Here is an 18,644-nt window from a genome sequence, read left to right on the forward strand (position 1 = left end):
TCTTAAACTTATGTAAATTTGATTTTAAATATTAAGGTTAATATTTTTAAAAGTTAAAGCTGAGCTTCTGGCATCATTGTGTGAATCTAGGAATCTGACCCTAGCCATCTGTCCATAGTGTCTAGAATGCTTCGAGACAGGATATCTTTCTGAAATTCATGCTCGCTCAAACAGAACTTATGGGTTTGATGCAGAAATTACTCGATGAAATTCTGTGTCCTGTGTTCTACAGGAGGTCAGACTAGATGATCACTGTGGTCCCTTCTGGCCCTAAAATCTATGAATAGTGTTTCCAGCCCACAACAATTGCTTAAGTGTTAGCAGGACCAGGACCATACTTTGCACATATACATAATCTGTATTCACTAGATGGATTGCAGTGTTTGCTCGGTAGTTAGTGTTCTAGTTGAAGTGCAGTACTCTGAAAAATGACTGACTGTAAACTAGCATTGAGGGCTTCCAGGCTTTTTGCAATGACTGAATTTGCTCAGTGTAAAAGTAAAAAGTTGCTGCTTCTTGCTCTCCAACTGATGTGCCTGCAACTTCAACCTGGACTCAGAGACACAGTGGGCTAGTTGTGGCTCATGTACCATTGCCAGGAATAAAGATTCCACAAAGGGAGCTCCATTAGCAATTCACTGTGCATCATAGGAAACAGAAACCAGCTTATTCATAGCTTCATTGCCTCTGTAGTGCTAAAATGATTTCTAGTCTAATCTGTTTTTATACTGCCGTTGTTAGCCAAATAGGGCCCATTTCCCCCCGGAGCTTACCTAATTACACCAAGGAGGCACGGAGAGACAAGAAGATGGGTACCAGGTCCTTTATTTGTCAGTCAGCTGAGAGGGTGCTCCTCGACTTATGCCAGAAGAGACACACCTTACAAGCACAACTGAGCTTCTTTTATACAGAGAGACAAACAACTTAGCATTCATTCTTTTGCGTCATTATGCTGACCGATAGATAATAGATTACACAGGATACATATATTATTTTGGGGGGGGGGGGATACAAGAGACATCTGTTGCGGATACATTTGTCATTTTGAAGGGAGAAGAAGGTACATCCCTTGACCCTTTGCACTAAATACCTTGGGGATATATGGGAAAGCAGCTGCAAACTAACTCTCTCTCTCTCTCTGTTCCCTCCTCCTTATCTCTATTATTTCTGCTAGTGTGAGTGAAACTGCAGCCATCTACCAGAAACGCTGACCAGTACATTTCTGCTTTAACATGTAAGCAGTTAGCACAGAAGTAGATGAAAGTTCACAAGATGGAGTCTGGGGGTTTCAGATAGGCCCAGAGCAAAAGAGTTTCATCGACACTTTGGCTTTCCACTCTCCCGAGTTACCTGGTAGCTATGCCTAGTGGATCCCAACACCGTCATCACTGTCATATCTGAACACGTTCCAGCTGTGCATTAAGCAACGTGACTAAGACCTGGGCTATACACTTATACCATCATAGCTATGGCAGGCAGGGATGTAATTTTTTTTTTTTTTTAAAACTGCCATAGCTTTTCCAGTCTTTCTAGTGCCCAAAACTGAATGCAGGGTTGCAGATGCAGTCATGCATAGAAGGAGACTATTGTCTCTGCTCTGATGTAAAGCCTTCATGTAATTCTCCCCTCCCCATGCCTTCTATGTCAACTCCTCCCTGCATAGCATAGCTTCTCTCCCATAGTAACTGCAATGTGTGTTTGCTTAATTGGACTGATGGCCTCCTGTATGGAAGAGAGGAAATAGTGCGGTCTCCCTATGTCCCAAGCAACCACCTTAGTGTCTGAGAGCCTGTGTGGTATTTGTGGGTGGAGATAGAGCAGCAGTTGATGTTTTGCTCTCCTTGGCTCTTCTCCCTGCTTTGAGCTCAGTTTTCCGCACACAGATCGAGGTGGAAGCTGTTAAATCTTTGAGCAAGGTAGTAGAGATACAGATCTGGGTCCTCTCCCTGATGCCTAATGAGCAGCCACCCCAGCTAGTGCCAACTCTACTCCTGAAACAAAGAGGGAGGTGGTCAGTGGAGCCTGCAAGTTGACTCCAGGCTCTGTATGGATGGAATAGCGTTCCTGTATCCATGGACCCCTGAGAGCAGAGTTGTTGGGAGTGTTTGCAGTCTACCAGGTCTGCAGGATCCTGTAACTTGTCTACCAGATGGGATGATGCAGCAAAAATTTTGCAGGTGGAAGCTGGTAGTTTGCTCCTCCCTTCAGCTATGCCTGTGTGGGTTCTCCACGAACTAGAACAGTGATATTCAGACCTCAGTGGTTCAGGAGCCAAATTAATGATAAACATTACCCAAAAGAGCCACAGTAGTGTGAATTCATTATGAATATTACTATAGTAAATGAAACATCCAAACAGTATGATAGATAGGAAATATTATGTGTGTATGTATATCTATCTATTATTCTCACAGCAAATAAGGTAGTGCAAGTTGGTAACTTAATTGGTTAATAACACAGTAAAAACATCTTGATTGGTTAATAATTAAACCACTCAGTGTTGTAATATCACGGGCTACAGAGAGCCCCAGGAGACATCCTGAGACGCAGTCTACTGAGGCTATGTCTACACTGGCACTTTTGCTGGCACTAAAACTTTTGTGGCTCAGGGGTCTGACATCCCCAGCCCCCAAATGGCAAACATTTTAACAACAAAAAGTGCCAGTGTAGACAGCGCCACATCAGCTGCTCTCCCGGCAATTGGGGGTGGTTTTATTTTGTTGCCAAGAGAGCTGTCTCTCCCGGTGCTAAAGAGCAGCTACACAGCTCTCCTTACAACAGCATGACTGCAGCAGCACAGCCACGCCGTTGTAAGGTGCACAGTGTGGACATAGCCTGAGCTAGAGTGATCTGGCCCCTTGTGTTTCAAAACTGAATAGGACAAAGGGACTGGGCCAGGGCCGGCTCTAGGCTTTTTGCTGCCCCAAGCAAAAAAATGTTTGCTCCCCTCCCCCACCCCTGTGCCCTGCCACCTCAGCCCTGGGCTCTCTTCTCTTCGCTCCCCCCCACCAGTACTGACTCTACCCGCTCCCCCCTCACCTCCAGCTGGTCCAGTGCTGGCAGGGTTGGGGTAAGCAGCGGGGCTCCCGGGCCATGCCTCCGCCCATGGTCCCTCCAGCTGGGGCTCCCGCCTCCAGGACCGGCTGGGACCTGGCAGGGCCAAGCTGGGGGACTGCACGGCAGAGGGCTGAAGAGCCAGGGTAGGGCAGCCCCGGAGAGCAGGACACAGGCCCCGCACGGCAGTGCCCTGCCCTCTATGGCCCTGCTGCTGCTTCTGGCCACCCTGCCGCAGTCCCTGGGCGGCTTAAGCTGCTTTGCCCAGCCCCAGCTGTGGCGCTGGGGCTGCCCTGCAGCACCTGCAGGCGGCTCCGAGTGCCCCGCGGGGCAGCCCCCAGCCTGAGTGTCCCCTGCTTGGAGCCTGCCCAGCCCAGCCACAAGGTGCGGGCGCTGAACCCCCACGGTGTGAACCGCAGTGACCCCAGGGCACCCCCCGCACACGAGGCGCTGCTGCTGCCAGGGCTGGCTCTAAGCTTTTGCTGCCCAAAGCGCGCAAAAAAAAAAAAAAAGGTGGCTGGAATGCCACCCCTGAAAATGTGCCATCCCAAGCACGTGTTTGGTTTGCTGGTGCCTAGAGCCGGTCCTGGACAGGAATTCTGTCTCTGTAAATAAACAATTAAATGTTATCTCAAGAAGGAACACTCTACAGGTCTGAAGGGAGGGAACAGAGAGGAAAGTGATAATGAGTCATAAAGGTTTTAAATAAACAAGTTTTAACAAACAAACAAAAAAAAGCATGCAGGCCAGTGTTGTGCTGGCCTTTTCTTTGTTGTTGCCACATCACATCCCCACCTCGGGTCTAATTTGCTGTTCGCTCTCCCCTTTATTTTTTCAGGCATTGCTTCTCTCTCTCTCTCTCTCTCTCTCTCTCTGAATATCTGTGTTCCAGACTAATTTGCCCTAGAGCCTTTCACATTTTGTTATGTTCTGTCCATGCCTCTAAAATCCCGCCAGGTTCCTTTGTATCATTCTGTGGATCTTGCCAGTTCTAATAATTAACTTTTAAAAATTAGAAATCTTCACTGACTGCCTTTTCTGTTCCCTTTCAGAAATTGTCTCTAAACCAGAAATCAAATGGATATGTTCACAAAAATTAATAAAGGTGATATGTGAGGTGAAACAGAAGAACAAACCTGCTTTGTATTTGCTTCAAAATAACAGAACGCTTTCTGTAAATGGGCCAATATATACAAATGGCACATGGAAGATTGAATATCCACCCAAGGCCAGAATCCTTACTGCAAAGTTCCAATGTGAAGTTAAAAATGACGTTAGCAAGAGAACTGATGATCAGGAAATCAAATGTTCAGGTACAAAGTCTATATTGTGACAAGGTCTCCTAATCACAGCCCACAAAGACTTACAAACGTACAGCTGTCTCCTGGGTGCTGATTCTAAAACCAGTGTCAGCCCAATAAAATAACCGAGGGAATTGACATGTAGTAGGTTTTATGCAGTGTTACACAGCAGGAAGCAAAAAACAAAACCCTTTTTTTCAGCTGTTGTTCTTTTATTATTTCTACAGCACCAACAGTATCCATTGCACTACACAGACCATTACAACTTCAGGGTTCATTTTAGTTGGATAGAATAAAATTACCCAAGTTGAAAATTGGTCAGGATGTCGGTTAACACCCTACATTTCCCAAGAATGGGCCTCATTCTCCTCTCTCTTAATCCAGATTTACACTGTACACCTACGTGACTTCGTTGACTTCAATGGAATTTCTCTTGATTTACACCAGTGTAAGGCTGTGTCTACACTACAGGTGCTACAGTGGCATAGCTATAGCGCTGCAGCTGTGCCACTGTAGTGCAATGGTGTAGATGTTTCCTACAGTGACAGAAGGTTTTTTTCCATCACTAGACTTAATCCACCTCTCTGAGAGGCCGTAGCGAGGTTGACAAAAGAATTCTTCCATCAACCTAGATGCGTCTACACTGGAGGTTACGTCGACTTAACTACGGTGCTCAAGGCACAAAATTTTGTATGGGCCCGAGCAACATATTTAGGTCAATCTCATTTTTTAAAAGTTAGGTTGCCCCAGTTACATCGCTCAGAGGTTTTAACCCCCACTGTAGACAGCACTAGGTTGACGGAAGAATCCTTCTGTTGACTTAGCTACCATGCCAAGCTACCTTCCTGTCAGTATAGGTAGTGCCCACAGTGCTGCAGCTGTGCCGCTGTAGTGTTTCAAAGTGTAGACAAGCCCCAAGTGCCAGGAGAATTAGAAGCAAGGAAGTCTTCAACTTTTCCACCCTTGTATCTACACAGTCAGTGGTGCCATATTGGCAGATGGATTCTTTTGATAGAAAACAAAAATGGATATCCTGATTGTTATTTAACATGTGCATATAAAGTATAGGCTTCCTTTGCAGTGAGCTTTTGGGAAATTAGCTGTGTTTTAGGAGTTAATTGGCTTAAATGAGCAATCAAGTAGGTTGGGCCTTGGATGTAGATTTTCTTAAAGGAGAAGTTTTACAAAATTTGCTCTTCATAAAAATGTTTTCATGAAACTTTAAGGGGAAAAAGTCAGTGGAAATTTTGTTTTTGTTTGAACTGAAACTGTGTCCTGTAGTTTTGGAGAGGCAAGTCCAGCAGCATTAGGCTAGTGTGCAATCGGTGAAACACCTGAAACTGACCAGTCTTTTTTCTTTAATTGTCCAACTTGGGTAAAATGCAAGAAGTCAACAAATTAAAAATTAATCAGGTCTCCAAAATCCTTTCACATTAAATAAGCTAAAGTGGCAATAGAAAAATAAGTAATGAAATTTAGTTTTTAACAGTATTTAAACAGCTTTGATAGCTTCCCACCTGTGGTAAAGTCCTGTGGCCTGTGTAATTCAGGAAGTCAGACTAGATGATCACAATGGTCCCTGCTGGCTTTATAGTCTAGGAATCTCCATCTATGCAATTAACGTGTTCCCTTTGACGTGTTAATCTGGGCATCTGGCAGCTTCAGACACCAAGCAGTTTGTTAATTTTACTTATATTACTATTAATCAGGTGATAGAAACCTACATACTTATTACAATGGGAACAGCGCTACAAGCTTTACCCCTGTAGTTTTGCCAGAGTCATAGCTGCAGAACTGGGCATTTACAGCTATTACAAAAGAATCATCTATTCTAAATTAGGGATTCCAAGGGTTAAATCATCACTGTTTAAAATGTGTTAATCAGTGACTCTGCACTACATGCTCTATGGTATACAGGTGAAGATATGGAGTCAACTTCTCTAAGGAATTTAATTCCTTGGGCTTCAGTGAAGTTATCCACGTAGAGAGTTTGGCCTATTGCCCATACCCTAATTAGTTTATAATCTAGATTAGTGCTTCTCCAAGCTGGTCCGCCACTTGTCAGGGAAGAGCGGCCAGTACCCACGCTGCTTCCCGCAGCCCCCATTGGCCTGGAGCGGTAAACCGCAGCCAGTGGGAACTGCGATTGGCCGAACCTGCGGACGTGGCCGGTAAACAAACAGGCCAGGGGCTTTCCCCGCGCAAGCGGCAGCCTGACTTTGAGAAGCACTGATCTAGATCACCGGTCACAAAACTTGTCAGGGTCATGCCCCCCTTTACGCCAGATGCTGCAGAATGAAGTGCCACTGAAAGCCTGCAAATAAATAAAACCAGTCAGCTTTCAAAGGGGGTGAGGAAAGGTTCCTAGAAGGTGGAGCTCATTGCAGTGAAAGGGTGATTGTCTGCTCCCTTCAGACCAGTGACAGGGCTATGGTCCACCCATTAGCACCAGGCCCAGCCCGAGCTGAGCCTGAGGGTACATCTACACTACAGGGGGGAGTCGATTTAAGATACGCAAATTCAGCTACGTGAATAGCGTAGCTGAATTTGACGTATCGCAGCCGACTTACCCCGTTGTGAGGATGGCGGCAAAATCGACTTCTGCGGCTTTCTGTCGGCGGCGCTTACTACCACCTCCGCTGGTGGAGTAAGAGCGCCGATTCGGGGATCGATTGTCGCGTCCCAACGGGACGCGATAAATCGATCCCCGAGAGGTCGATTTCTACCCGCCGATTCAGGTGGGTAGCATAGACCTAGCCTGAGAGGTGGCAGCTTAACCAGCATGTGGAGTGACAGAAGAAGTGAAAGGCTCTGCCAGGGCGGAGTAGAGGCTAGCGAAAGTGGGAAAGAAGTGGCTCATCCCACCACCTGCAGGCAAAGAGGATGCTGCTCCCAGGCACTTATGGGAAAAAGGGCAGGAAATGGCTTCTCCCTGGTCAAAGTGGGCTCACTCTAGGATGGCCCCAGCGCACAGTGGTGGGCAGTTACTGAACCGGGGTAGAGTGTTGCTAACACAGCAGGTCTAGGCTCATCCACCTTCCTGGGGAGGAGGGGCTGAAAGTGGGGAGGCATGTGAGAGACGTGGCATAGAATTGTGGTGTCGGTGGAAGACACTGCTGTGGTGCATGTTCTCCCAGGATAGCCAAGGCTACTTCTTCCACAACTGCACTGGTTTCCTCTTCTGCTACATCCTGGACTATATGCAGGACCTGCTGCTGATACTGCCTCAGCACTTTCCTGAGTGCAGCCACCTGCAGAGGGAGGCCACGTACTTCCAGCTGCCCAAGATGGCATGCCCTTTGGCACAGAGCCAGGGCCAACTGGCAGGAGATGCACCTGCACTGCAGTGGATCCCTCTGCACTGACCAGCCCCTGCCTCTGCTCAGTGATTTGGAGGTGGAGGCATCTGAAGGTGGGGGCACTGCCTCAGCCCCATCCTCCAGTGACATACACAAAGACCTGCCCCACCCCCTTATGCAGGAGTAGGGAAGTTCTGTCTCCAACCCTCCAGACTTTCCCCAGGGACAGGTCATTGCCCATCCACCATGAGTTGGGGCAAATCCAATTTTTTACTCCTAGCTGTACCACCACGTCAGACAGTGTGGTGGCATCCTGAAACACGAGAGGAGTGTAAGTACAGATATAAGACTCAAGGAACAGTTCTCAAAGGTAGCCAGGAATAATCCTGTTAAATTGATGCACAAGCATGGGATGGGTGGTCCAAAGATGGAGTCACCATAAGGCAGTGTAAAGTTGCTGTTTTACTGTCACATACACAAATGAATATTAAATAGTTGGAGCTTATTGCATGAATAATTCATTCTTTCGTCATTCAGGGCCAATCCTCAGTGGGTGTAAATTGATACCCCGAGCACTGGCTCTGCACTTCCATTGATGGATTCCCAGCCAGTGGGAGTTGGGGGGGCAGTGCCTGCGGGTCAGAGCCATGCAGAGCCACCTGCATGCTCCACCTAGGAGCTGGACATGATGCTGGCCACTTCCGGGGCACAGCGTGGTGTTAGGACAGGCAGGAGGCCTGCCTTAACACCCCCGCTGTGCTGCTGACCGGGAGCCGCCCAAGGTAAACCCAATCCCCAGCCGTGAACCCCCCTCCCCCAAATCAGCACTCTCTTTGTGCACCCCAAACCTCTCATTCCCAGTCCCACTCCAGAGCCTGCACTGCCAGGCCAGAGTCCTGACCTGCTTCTGCACCCCAATCCCCAGCCCTGAGCCCTCCCAAACCAGGAGCCCCTTCCTGCACCCCAAATCCTTCATCACTGGCCCCATCCCAGAGTCTTGACCTGCTCCTGCACCCCAACCCCCTGCCCAGAGCCCCCTCCCACACCCTGAACCCCTCATTCCTGGCCCCACCCTGCAGCCCTCACTGCCACACTACCGCCCTGAGCCCCTCCTACACCCCAAACCCCTCATCCCCAGCTCCATTGGGTTACGGACATCAAAATTTTTCTTCAACTGGGTTACCAGAAAAATAGTTTAGAAACCACTGGCCTAGTTGACAGAGCACTGGCCTAAGACTCTGTAGACTTGTGATCTATTCGGTGCTCTGCCACTGGCCTGCTAGGGGACCTTGGGCAAGTCACTTCACTGTCCCGTGACTCAGTTTTCCCCTGTAGTAAAATGGGGATGATACTGATCTACTGAGATCTATGGACGAAAAGTAACATGTAAGAGCTCAGTATTATTATTACTTGAATCTCTTGTTTTAATTGGGCTACTTACAGGGGCCATTTTGCAACGCAAATAATATTAATGATGATGACATAGGGTATTTTTTTTTGGAATATCATAAAGCACTTCACAGACACTAAGAAATTAAGCCGTGCAGCATGCCACCTCTTTTACTAGAGGGGAAGGAGAAGCCCTGTGATAATTAAAGTCAGATTTCAAGACACAAAACTCAAAGTATGTATACCTTTTTGCACGCACATGTGCACACATTTGCATACCCAATCACCCCCATTTTGTGAGCAAAACTTTGAATTTGCAAGTTTAAATGGGGCTTTCCAATATCCATTTGTTATATGATCCAGTGCCCCATATGCACACACATTTGGGAGAATTGTATGCAAACATAAATGTGTGTAACCATGTAAAAATGTGTGCAGACCTTGAACCTCCATTTCTGCAAATTCTGTGCCAAGGATCTGTCTTGAATATATGGGCAAAGAGGCGAGGACCAGTAAGGAGGAATCCTCTTCCCAAGCAATAGACCAACTGTAGAGCTGTTCAACGGGGACTTCTCCAGCCTGATCCCCTTCCCTAACCTGGGGGTGGAGGGAGACTGTGGTGCATCTCTGAGGATATACTTTAACCTGGGAGCCCAGCCTACAAAAGAGAATTGAAGCATAAAGCACTTGATCTACCATGCCCATAGGGCTCCAAGGTGCCATTTCTGAACTCAACTATTTCAGTTGTCAGCCAAAATATTTCCATTTATGATTTTTTGAAAAGTCATAATTTTCAGTGAGGAGTAAAAAAATCAGACCAGCTCTATGTAGGAGTGTCAAGGCTGCTTCCCCACTCTGAACTTTAGGGTACAAATGTGGGGGCCTGCATGAAAACTTCTAAGCGTAACTACCAGCTTAGATCTGGTCCTCTGCCACCACTCCCAAAGTGCTAATTCCCTTCCCTGGGTAGCTGAGAGAGAGACTTCACCAATTCCCTGGTGAATACAGATCCAAACCCCTTGGATCTTAAAACAAGGAGAAATTAACCATCCCCCTCCTTTCTTCCACCAACTCCTGGTGGATCAAGATCCAACCCCCTTGGATCTAAAAACAAGGAAAAATCAATCAGGTTCTTAAAAAGAAGGCTTTTAATTAAAGAAAAAGGTAAAAATCATCTCTGTAAAATCAAGATGGAAACTAACTTTACAGGGTAATCAAACTTAAAGAGTCCAGAGGAATCCCCTCTAGCCTTAGGTTCAAAGTTACAGCAAACAGAGATAAACACTCTAGCAAAAAGGTACATTTACAAGTTGAGAAAACAAAGATAAAAACTAACACGCCTTGCCTGGTTGTTTACTTACAAGTTGGAAATATGAGAGACTTGTTCAGAAAGATTTGGAGAACCTGGATTGATGTCTGGTCCCTCTCAGTCCCAAGAGCGAACAACCCTCAAAACAAAGAGCACAAACAAAAGCCTTCCTCCACCAAGATTTGAAAGTATCTTGTCCCCTTATTGGTCCCTTGGGTCAGGTGTCAGCCAGGTTACCTGAGCTCCTTAACCCTTTACAGGTAAAAGGATTTTGGAGTCTCTGGCCAGGAGGGATTTTATAGTACTGTACACAAGAGGGCTGTTACCCTTCCCTTTATAGTTATGACAAGGATCTACTCTACATTAGGGATTTGTGCATCAGTATAGGTGCAAAAATCTCAAACCCACACAAGCTTTAAGGTATAAAGGTTTGTAATGTGCACTAGTTTCGTATTCAGTGAGTGTGCAAAGCAAGTCTAAGTGACATATTGAAGGGGTAGAAGAGGACTGTGTCTTACACACTCCTTTTGGTTGCCTTTCCTGATACCCACTTTTCTTTTGTCCACTGGGCACAAGTTCTGAAGTCCTTATGTAGATACAACTGTAATCGACTTCAATGGGAGTTCTGCCCAAGGAAGGACTGAGTCAGGTTTTGATCCTCAGTATGTAAATTGCATTCATTTGCACACCCAGTGCACATTACTGTACTTTTTGACCAACTTACCCCCAATGAGCAACTTTACACTTGTGTTGAATTTAGCCCCCCTCAGCATCCCTTCTGAAAGGGCCTGCTCTTGAATGTATGCAATCAAATAGACAGACATTCCTGAAGCACAGGTGCACTCCCAAAGAGGTGTGGTGCTGGATGGGAGAAGTAGAGATATAAGCAAGCCTATTTGGATAAAATAAGGAACAACCCAATCAACCTTCACCCTCAGATCAAACCAAACATTTGTTTTCAGGTTACATAAAGTCTGGATAGTTTTTCCGTTTCTTCACTATTGTTAATTATTGTGTAGCTCTTGTTTTGAGTTCCAACCAAGGCTAGAAGAGCAAGCTCTGAAATACCATGAGACCAGCTGTTCTCACAGTATTTCTGGCCCAGTAGGAAGCACTCCTGAAAAAGTCTGTTTTTTGTCAGACTCTGAGCCCTACTTTTGCCCATTCAAAGCATTTTGAAAGTCCCTAAAAGGGCCAGAAGGCCATTCAGATCTTTGTGTGCCAATCTAGAACAAGACATTTGAGGTTTGACCATCACTAGCAGCAAGATGACACCTACTGTTGCTTAAGTAAAACTCCTTGGTACTCCTGTGAATTCTGCCTCAAACTTTCCCTAGAACTCTCATCAAACAAAGCACATCCCACACACATTTCAGAACTCTGTGTTCCATGAAAACTTGGCAGGATGCAGAATTCTTTCTGTGATCATAAGCTAGTGGTTTAACCTTGTTGTGCCTCAATTATCCCTCTATAAAATGGGGATAACAATACTTAACATTATCTCAGAGGGGTGTTATGAGTCTTAATTTGTTTGTGAAAATGCTTTGAGATGCTGGGACAAAAAAATGCTATATAACTACAAGGTTTTCATATTATCATCATTATCCATGTGAAAGGCTTCACATGTGTACATCCTCCAGATCACTGGGACCAAATTCCAGACTTTGCATTGGAGTTTTCTTCTCTCCCTGTGACATCTCCTTCTTCTTTCCGAGCTAGGGCCACAGGACATTGTTCTCATCGGGAGCATTGCAGGAGGTTCAATTGTCTTTATCATCTTTTTGGCTCTGCTGATTTACTGTATCAGGAAGAAGAGAGCAGAAAGATATGCACAGGGTAAGCCCTTGAAATTTTCATGTTGCTGTCTGACCACTTAAAATCTCCTAGTTCTTTCCACAAACTGCTCAGAAATAGTGAGAGAGAAAAGAACTGAGTTTTGTCACACTGCAATTCTACACTTAAATTGCCAGTTTTAATTTTGGTTACTGATGGTTGTTTTTAACAAGACAGTGCTATTTTCAAGAACTATTATTTACCAGTGAGGGGAGAACAGACCGTCCAAAAGCTTGTCTCAGAGAAGCATCCATGATTATTTGAACATCCTTGATCTACATGTAAGCTTGAGAATCTCACCAACACACTTTCTCATTAACTTATATATATGTAAAGACAACCAACATCACTAATTGCATTTGAAATGTAGGCATGCCTAGAGAGTGATTTGGGGTGCCTTCATTTTTTTTGGATATGCAGCCTGAGACTTCAGAGAGACCAGATTTTCAGAAAGTACAGAGCATAAGAGAAGTTTTGTTATTATTTATTCATCCTTTAAGAATCAGGCCCCATTAACGTGTCTCAACTTGGGCACCTGGACATAGAGGTATGCAAAAATCACTAGTAATTTTTGAAAATTTAGATTGAGTTTTAGTTTTGTTGGTCACAGAAAAAGAAGAAAAGGTATATAATGAGAGAAATCAAATTCAAGAATACAGAGGTATTAGCTATAAATAATTAACAATGAAATCATCATTACAGGTAAATCATATGATTAGGGTGAACGGGGTTTAACTAAGTCCTACATGCTCATGAGATGTTTTCATGGTGTGACTGGCTTAACCAGCAATAGGGAGAACCATAAATCTCCCAATAGCCTTTCCTTGGAATATATCCAGTCTGACCCTGCAGACCTCAGAGGTTTGGACAGTTCAGCAACTGAACTTTTGGTTGCTCATCTGAACCAAACCCAAACTCCAGACCTGTTAGGTCTGTCTTCACTAGAAAACTAAGACATGTTAGAACATGATCTTGAGGAGTCATGAACATAAGAACGGCCATACTGGGTCAGACCAATGGTCCATCTAGCCCAGTATCCTGTCTTCCAACAGTGGTCAATGCCAGGTGCTTGATGGGAAACTAACAGAATAGGCAATCATCAAGTGATTCATCCCCTGTCACCCACTACCAGCTTTTGGCAAACAATTTGTTTTAGTTACCATGTTTCATTAACTTTGTGCCCTGGCAGTTAGTGTAGACAGGGACTGTTGTGTTTAACGTCTTACCAGTGATCATGGGTAACCTTACTGGAACCAAAGATTTACCCATGATCCATGACATAATTTTAAAACTGACTTGTCTCTGTCCTCACTGAGTGTTAAGGTGCATTTAACTCTGTGTTAGTTACCATCAAGATAACTAGTCCTTTGGAATGGTTCAATAGGAGTTTAGGATCAGTTCAGTATCTGAGCCAGTGGGTCACTCACTCCCTAAATCAAATCATACATGGTCACTGGCCTTTCAGAAATGGTAATAAAGTGGCCAAAGACCATTAGTCTACTTCATCTATGTGAAGTACATTTAGTATGGGTAAAAAGTACAAGATTGATTGCCCTTGTGAACGGACTCCTCTATTTACCTACAGAACAATTACAGCACGGACAGCAGCAGGGCAAACTTCTTTTTATGCTGCCCCCTGCTGATGTGTCTCAACCCTGTCTTCAAGGAATCACCTCCAAAGATGAGAGGAGTTCAGTCTCCTTGGCATATTTCCTGCTTGCTTGTAAGCTGTTGTAGCTATCCAGCAGAGCAGGCACACTGAGATAGGAGGGGATGGAACTGACAGAAATACTCTATGAGCACCATGACCCCTACCAGCCAACAGCTGGGCCATAGGGGTAATCTGGGAGTAGAGGGCAAATTCAGGTTTTATTATTTCATTGAAATAAACAGGGTGCCCCACACCATACCACTTAAACTATGCAAGCATTTGACTGCTTGCCAGTGTCCAAGCCTCCTTCCCTAGATAGTAGCTATTCACCATAATGCCACATTCCTTTTTGACTAATTTTTTTTCTTATTGCCATTCTGTTTATATTTCCAAAATATCCAGATAACTAAAAGGCACTAGCTTCTGCGTGATACCTCTGCTAACACTGACCCCCAGCGCATTGAAAACCTTGGACCCCATTAGAGGAACAGGGCCTAGGAAAGATCTCAGCAGCTTCTTTAACTAAGACAGGCACAGGCTGCCCTGCAGACTCCTTCTGTAACCAGCCTGGATTATCTTCTGTTTGTTTATACTGGTGACATGACTCATGCTGAGTCATAAACTAATTACTTGGCGGATTTGTAATTGCAGATGACGAGACACCGATGCAAATTCAACAAGTGGATGATGAATTGAAATATCGGGAGCTTTCTCAATCTCTAGTTCACGCTCCCCAGAAGCAGCCATGTCAGCAGCAGAGACCCCCTCCACAGTCTCAAACTCAGTACCAGGTAGTGCCCCCCCAGCCCAGGCCACGCACTCAGCTGAAGTCTCCACGCCACATGAAAAAGCGACCCTAAGCATTTCTCCTGGAGGAACAGAACCTGTCCCATTACCTGCTCTGGTGGGACCCACCACAAAAATAACCTTGCAAATAGCCATCAGTTCCCCAGACTGGCTGCTTTTGTTGTAGAAGATCACCATCTATACTGAATGGGTGATAAAAAGGCTCATCGACGGAGACTCGAGGTGATCAAAGGTCATTACTTTGGCCCTTTTCTCCAAGTGACTCCATGCTAATGTGGGGCATTTAGTCCTGAAATCTGCTTCTTTTTTTGCTTCATTTGGTTGTACCTCTCCTTGCCATCTTCTGGGTGTTTTTGTTTGTGTTTTGGGGGGGGGGGCGGCCTTGTGTTGGGAAAGGCCCTAAGACTCTATTTAGATGACTTTCATCACATCTATTTCTTTCTCCCTATACCTGCACTCCCACCCAAACATGCCTCTACTTGTTGCAGCAGTCTTTTGATCTTATTGAGAGGGAAATAGTTGTGTTAATTGTATGAAGGTCTGACATATTGGAGTGCTGGCAAGAAACTGCAACTTTATTTCTTGGCTAGTGACATGACCTGGTTCAGGGCTCCCAAGGCAGATATGCTTGTCACATGGCAGGAGCCATTATCCATTCATGTGAGAGATTCCTGTAACAGTAATACATACTACCAACCAATACCAAGCAGTCTAATTAATAACTACTTTCTCTGAACCTTGTTGGTTCTCTCATCCAGAGGTGAAAGTGGGCTGATACATGCTGGTATGGCATACTGGTAAGAAATGGCCGTTGGCACCGGCCCGTACACACATGACGTTATCGTCGCTGCCCCTTTTGCACCCCTCCCCCCAAGGCTGCAGATGGGATGGGTAGGAGAGAGGGAGGAAGGGGCAGCTGTCCCGGGGCCTGGCGGTTTAAAAGGGCCCGGGGCTCCCAGCCTCCGCTACTGCGGCAGTGGCCAGAGACCCGGGCCCTTTAAGTCGCCGCTGGAGCATTAGGCGGCTCGGAAGGGCTGGCTGGGGGAGGCTGACCCCCGAGGCCCTGCCCCTTCCGGGGGCCCAGAGTCAGGTCTCTGTACCAGTAAGTCTTTCATCTTACTTTCACCCCTGCCCTTCTCCCATGAGCATTTCATGAGGATTACTTTAGATCCATGGCTTTGGTATGCTCCACAATCACTATATGGGGTGTCTTTATTCCTATCTAACTTCACCTGAGGCTGTCACATCAAGACTTTAGTTGAACTTGTATGCTTAGGGCCCAGTTAATGCCTTAGTTACACCTCAGAGGTAGTGTGGACCATTGTACTGGGATGCAGAAGACCTAAGTTTCTATTTCTGGCTCAGCCACTGTCCTGCAGTTTTCTCTCCTATTCTCTGTTTAGAGTGTAAATGTTTGTGGTCTCTTGTTAAGTGTTTGTTCAGTGCCCACCATTATGGGACCTCTAGGTGCTATGTCTAAGCATTTAGAAAAAGAAAAACAACCCCTCATAAACCTATGCAACCCAACAAAGTCAATGGGGAAACACAGAGGTAACTAAGGGAAGAATATTTCCCAAAGGATCATTTGGCTTCAGTTGTAAGGCTAAGTGTAGTGTAAACCATCCAAAAGACTAAGCTAGCTCCATTCTCCAGTGTAACTCACTAACTTACATACAGTATCTACTAACGGCTAAAGTACTGTTGTCAAAAACAACTTTACCGAATTCCATAATTCTCCTATCCCACAAGCCTCATTAGATTTGCTTAGTTAATACATCAAAAGATTTTTTTTAAATTCTAATCAGTAGCCCTGCAAAAAATCAACTCAATGCCTGAAAATCAACTTAGAATCTTTTTGGTTCATGCATCATCACCACAAATAGTGACTGCACTTCGAATGTGTTGATTATACATGAGTCAGACGGGAAATCAGTGATCACTACTGTAGTTATATTGACTCTGCATTGCTCACAGTAGTAAAAATTGTACAGAAAGCTGACATGTCATAGAGGGTCAAATTATTCCCCGGCTTGCACACATTCTTAAATTTACAAGGTTATCCAAGGAAAGCTGATGACCCACAATTAGGAAATACCTTGATATTGGGGGGGGGGGGGGCAATTTTATGTACAACCAAGTCACTTCTCACATGTCCACAGTTTAAAATTAGTATGTAGAATTTATGTAGTGTAGGTTGAATGCAAAAGATTGCAAAGAAGTCCCTTCAGCTTAGACATGACTTAAGCAAAAAACATGAAAATTCTCAAAAACGCACTTTTCACTATACTCAATAGCCTATAGGAAAGTGTGAAAACTAAAGGCAGTACGGTAGCAAAGAGGAAAAAAAGCAGACTTTGGACAAACATTATACAAAATTGGGTTTGGATTTTGCCTGTATTTTACCACTATACCATGGTTTTGCTAATTTCACCAAATCCTGCAGTCCTTTATCTGGGGTATTCGCTCTCTTTGAAGACGGTGCAAGTTTTGCACAAGAAGAACTGAAAGAGGACTTGCAGGAGTTGGCCAGGGTAGAGCTGCAATTTACACACTAGTTAAACTATAATGTTCCTTATTCTGTATCTTTTAACAATGTAATTACTGCAAATGAAGAGCTGGAAGGATAAAAATTGATGCATGCCAGGTACGCAAAATCCATGTCCTGTAGCCTCAATTTTAAGTCCCTACGCTGAATAATGTGAATATATTTCTTTCAACTGATGACAAAGCCTTAATCGCAACTCAACCAGGACAATCCAAAACGTTGTTGAACAAACAAATTAAACCTTTTAAAAAAAGGAAATACTTAGGCTATGGGTTTAATTAGATATCCTTTCAAATGGAAAGGTTCTTCATTACACTGTTCTCTTTAAAATGATTTTTGGGGGAGTTATATAATAATCACCTCAAATCTAGATTAAGGCCTTGGCTACACTGGCAATTCACAGCGCTGCACTTGCTGCACTCAGGGGTGTGAAAAAACACCCCCCCTGCGCGCAGCGAGTGCAGCACTGAAAAGCGCCAGTGTAATCAGCGCCTGCAGCACTGCACGCTCACTCGCAGTGCTGCAAGCTATTCCCCTCGGAGAGGTGAAGTACTTGCAGAGCTGCGAGAGAGCTCTCGCAGCGCTGGTGGCGCGACTACACTCGCACTTCACAGTGCTGCCACGGCAGCGTTGTGAATCCGCAAGTGTGGAGCAGTTGCTCAACCACTTTGAAGCTGTGACAGCAGCCTCCCCATACTAATAGCACAGCTATGATTTACTGTGTGCTCAGGGGCAGGAGAAGTTGACCAAGGGAGCCACATAGAGCTCCAATCCTACAAACACTTAAGCACATATGTAATATTACTCACCTGAGCAAAGTTACATACATGCTTAATCATTCACAGGATCGGGGTCCTTCTTTGCAGACTTATCTAACCACAACCATTTGTAGAAATCCTGACCCCAAACCTCCTACAGAAAGAGCCACCACAGAGCCTCAGTGTAGCCTACTATTCCTTACCCCATGTTGCAATAAATGATGATTTCATTGCTAGCATGTATATTTGTCAGAATTTGCCCCGACTATGAAGTGGATTTCAGCCTTGAACACTTAAAAACAAAAGCAAAACAAACAAGCCAAAACACTGAGCTAGCCTCAATGGACCTTGATGCGATCTCTGAAGAAAAGAAGAATGTAAGATATTGAGGATATCATCTACACAATGCATATCCTGTGTATATACAGGATCGTTACATTTACAGACTCCGCTGTCTGTCTCGATTGGTCCTGTGGCATAGAGCTTTTGGAAAATAAACCTCTCTTTTCTATGTTTGTGGGTTTAGTTGCACTATGTTGCTACGTTCCTAATCTCTATTATTGTTTGCTAAGTGCTTAAAAAAAAAAAAAAAAAAGACCACCTTTAACAGCTACTACAAAACCCCCAAATATAAATAAAATCAATTTTACCCAAAGCCCATTAGCATACCTCTTAATATCAGTATTATATCTGGGACA

At 44.9% G+C, this 18,644-nt stretch overlaps 1 protein-coding gene and 1 long non-coding RNA gene across 3 annotated transcripts in view; one reads left to right on the forward strand and one right to left on the reverse strand.

Moving 5' to 3' along the window:
• LOC117889075 overlaps positions 1-987 on the reverse strand; it is a 13,864-nt gene extending 12,877 nt beyond the window's left edge. Inside the window, exon 1 of the long non-coding RNA XR_004648404.1 lies at positions 774-987. This is a non-coding gene — a long non-coding RNA (uncharacterized LOC117889075). The remainder of the gene's footprint in view (positions 1-773) is intronic.
• LOC117889059 (T-cell surface antigen CD2-like) overlaps positions 1-17,682 on the forward strand; it is a 27,466-nt gene extending 9,784 nt beyond the window's left edge. Inside the window, exons 3-5 of one of the 2 annotated variants that reach the window (XM_034792882.1) lie at positions 4,107-4,367; positions 12,072-12,188; positions 14,488-17,682. In XM_034792882.1, coding sequence (XP_034648773.1) covers positions 4,107-4,367; positions 12,072-12,188; positions 14,488-14,696 — 587 coding nt within the window. In that variant the 3' untranslated portion in view covers positions 14,697-17,682. The remainder of the gene's footprint in view (positions 1-4,106; positions 4,368-12,071; positions 12,189-14,487) is intronic. The other variant, XM_034792889.1, reaches the window with a different exon arrangement.
• The last annotated feature ends 962 nt before the right edge of the window (positions 17,683-18,644 follow it).

This window comes from Trachemys scripta, chromosome 1 (genome assembly GCF_013100865.1).
Source record: "Trachemys scripta elegans isolate TJP31775 chromosome 1, CAS_Tse_1.0, whole genome shotgun sequence".
Taxonomy (NCBI): Eukaryota; Metazoa; Chordata; order Testudines; family Emydidae; genus Trachemys; species Trachemys scripta.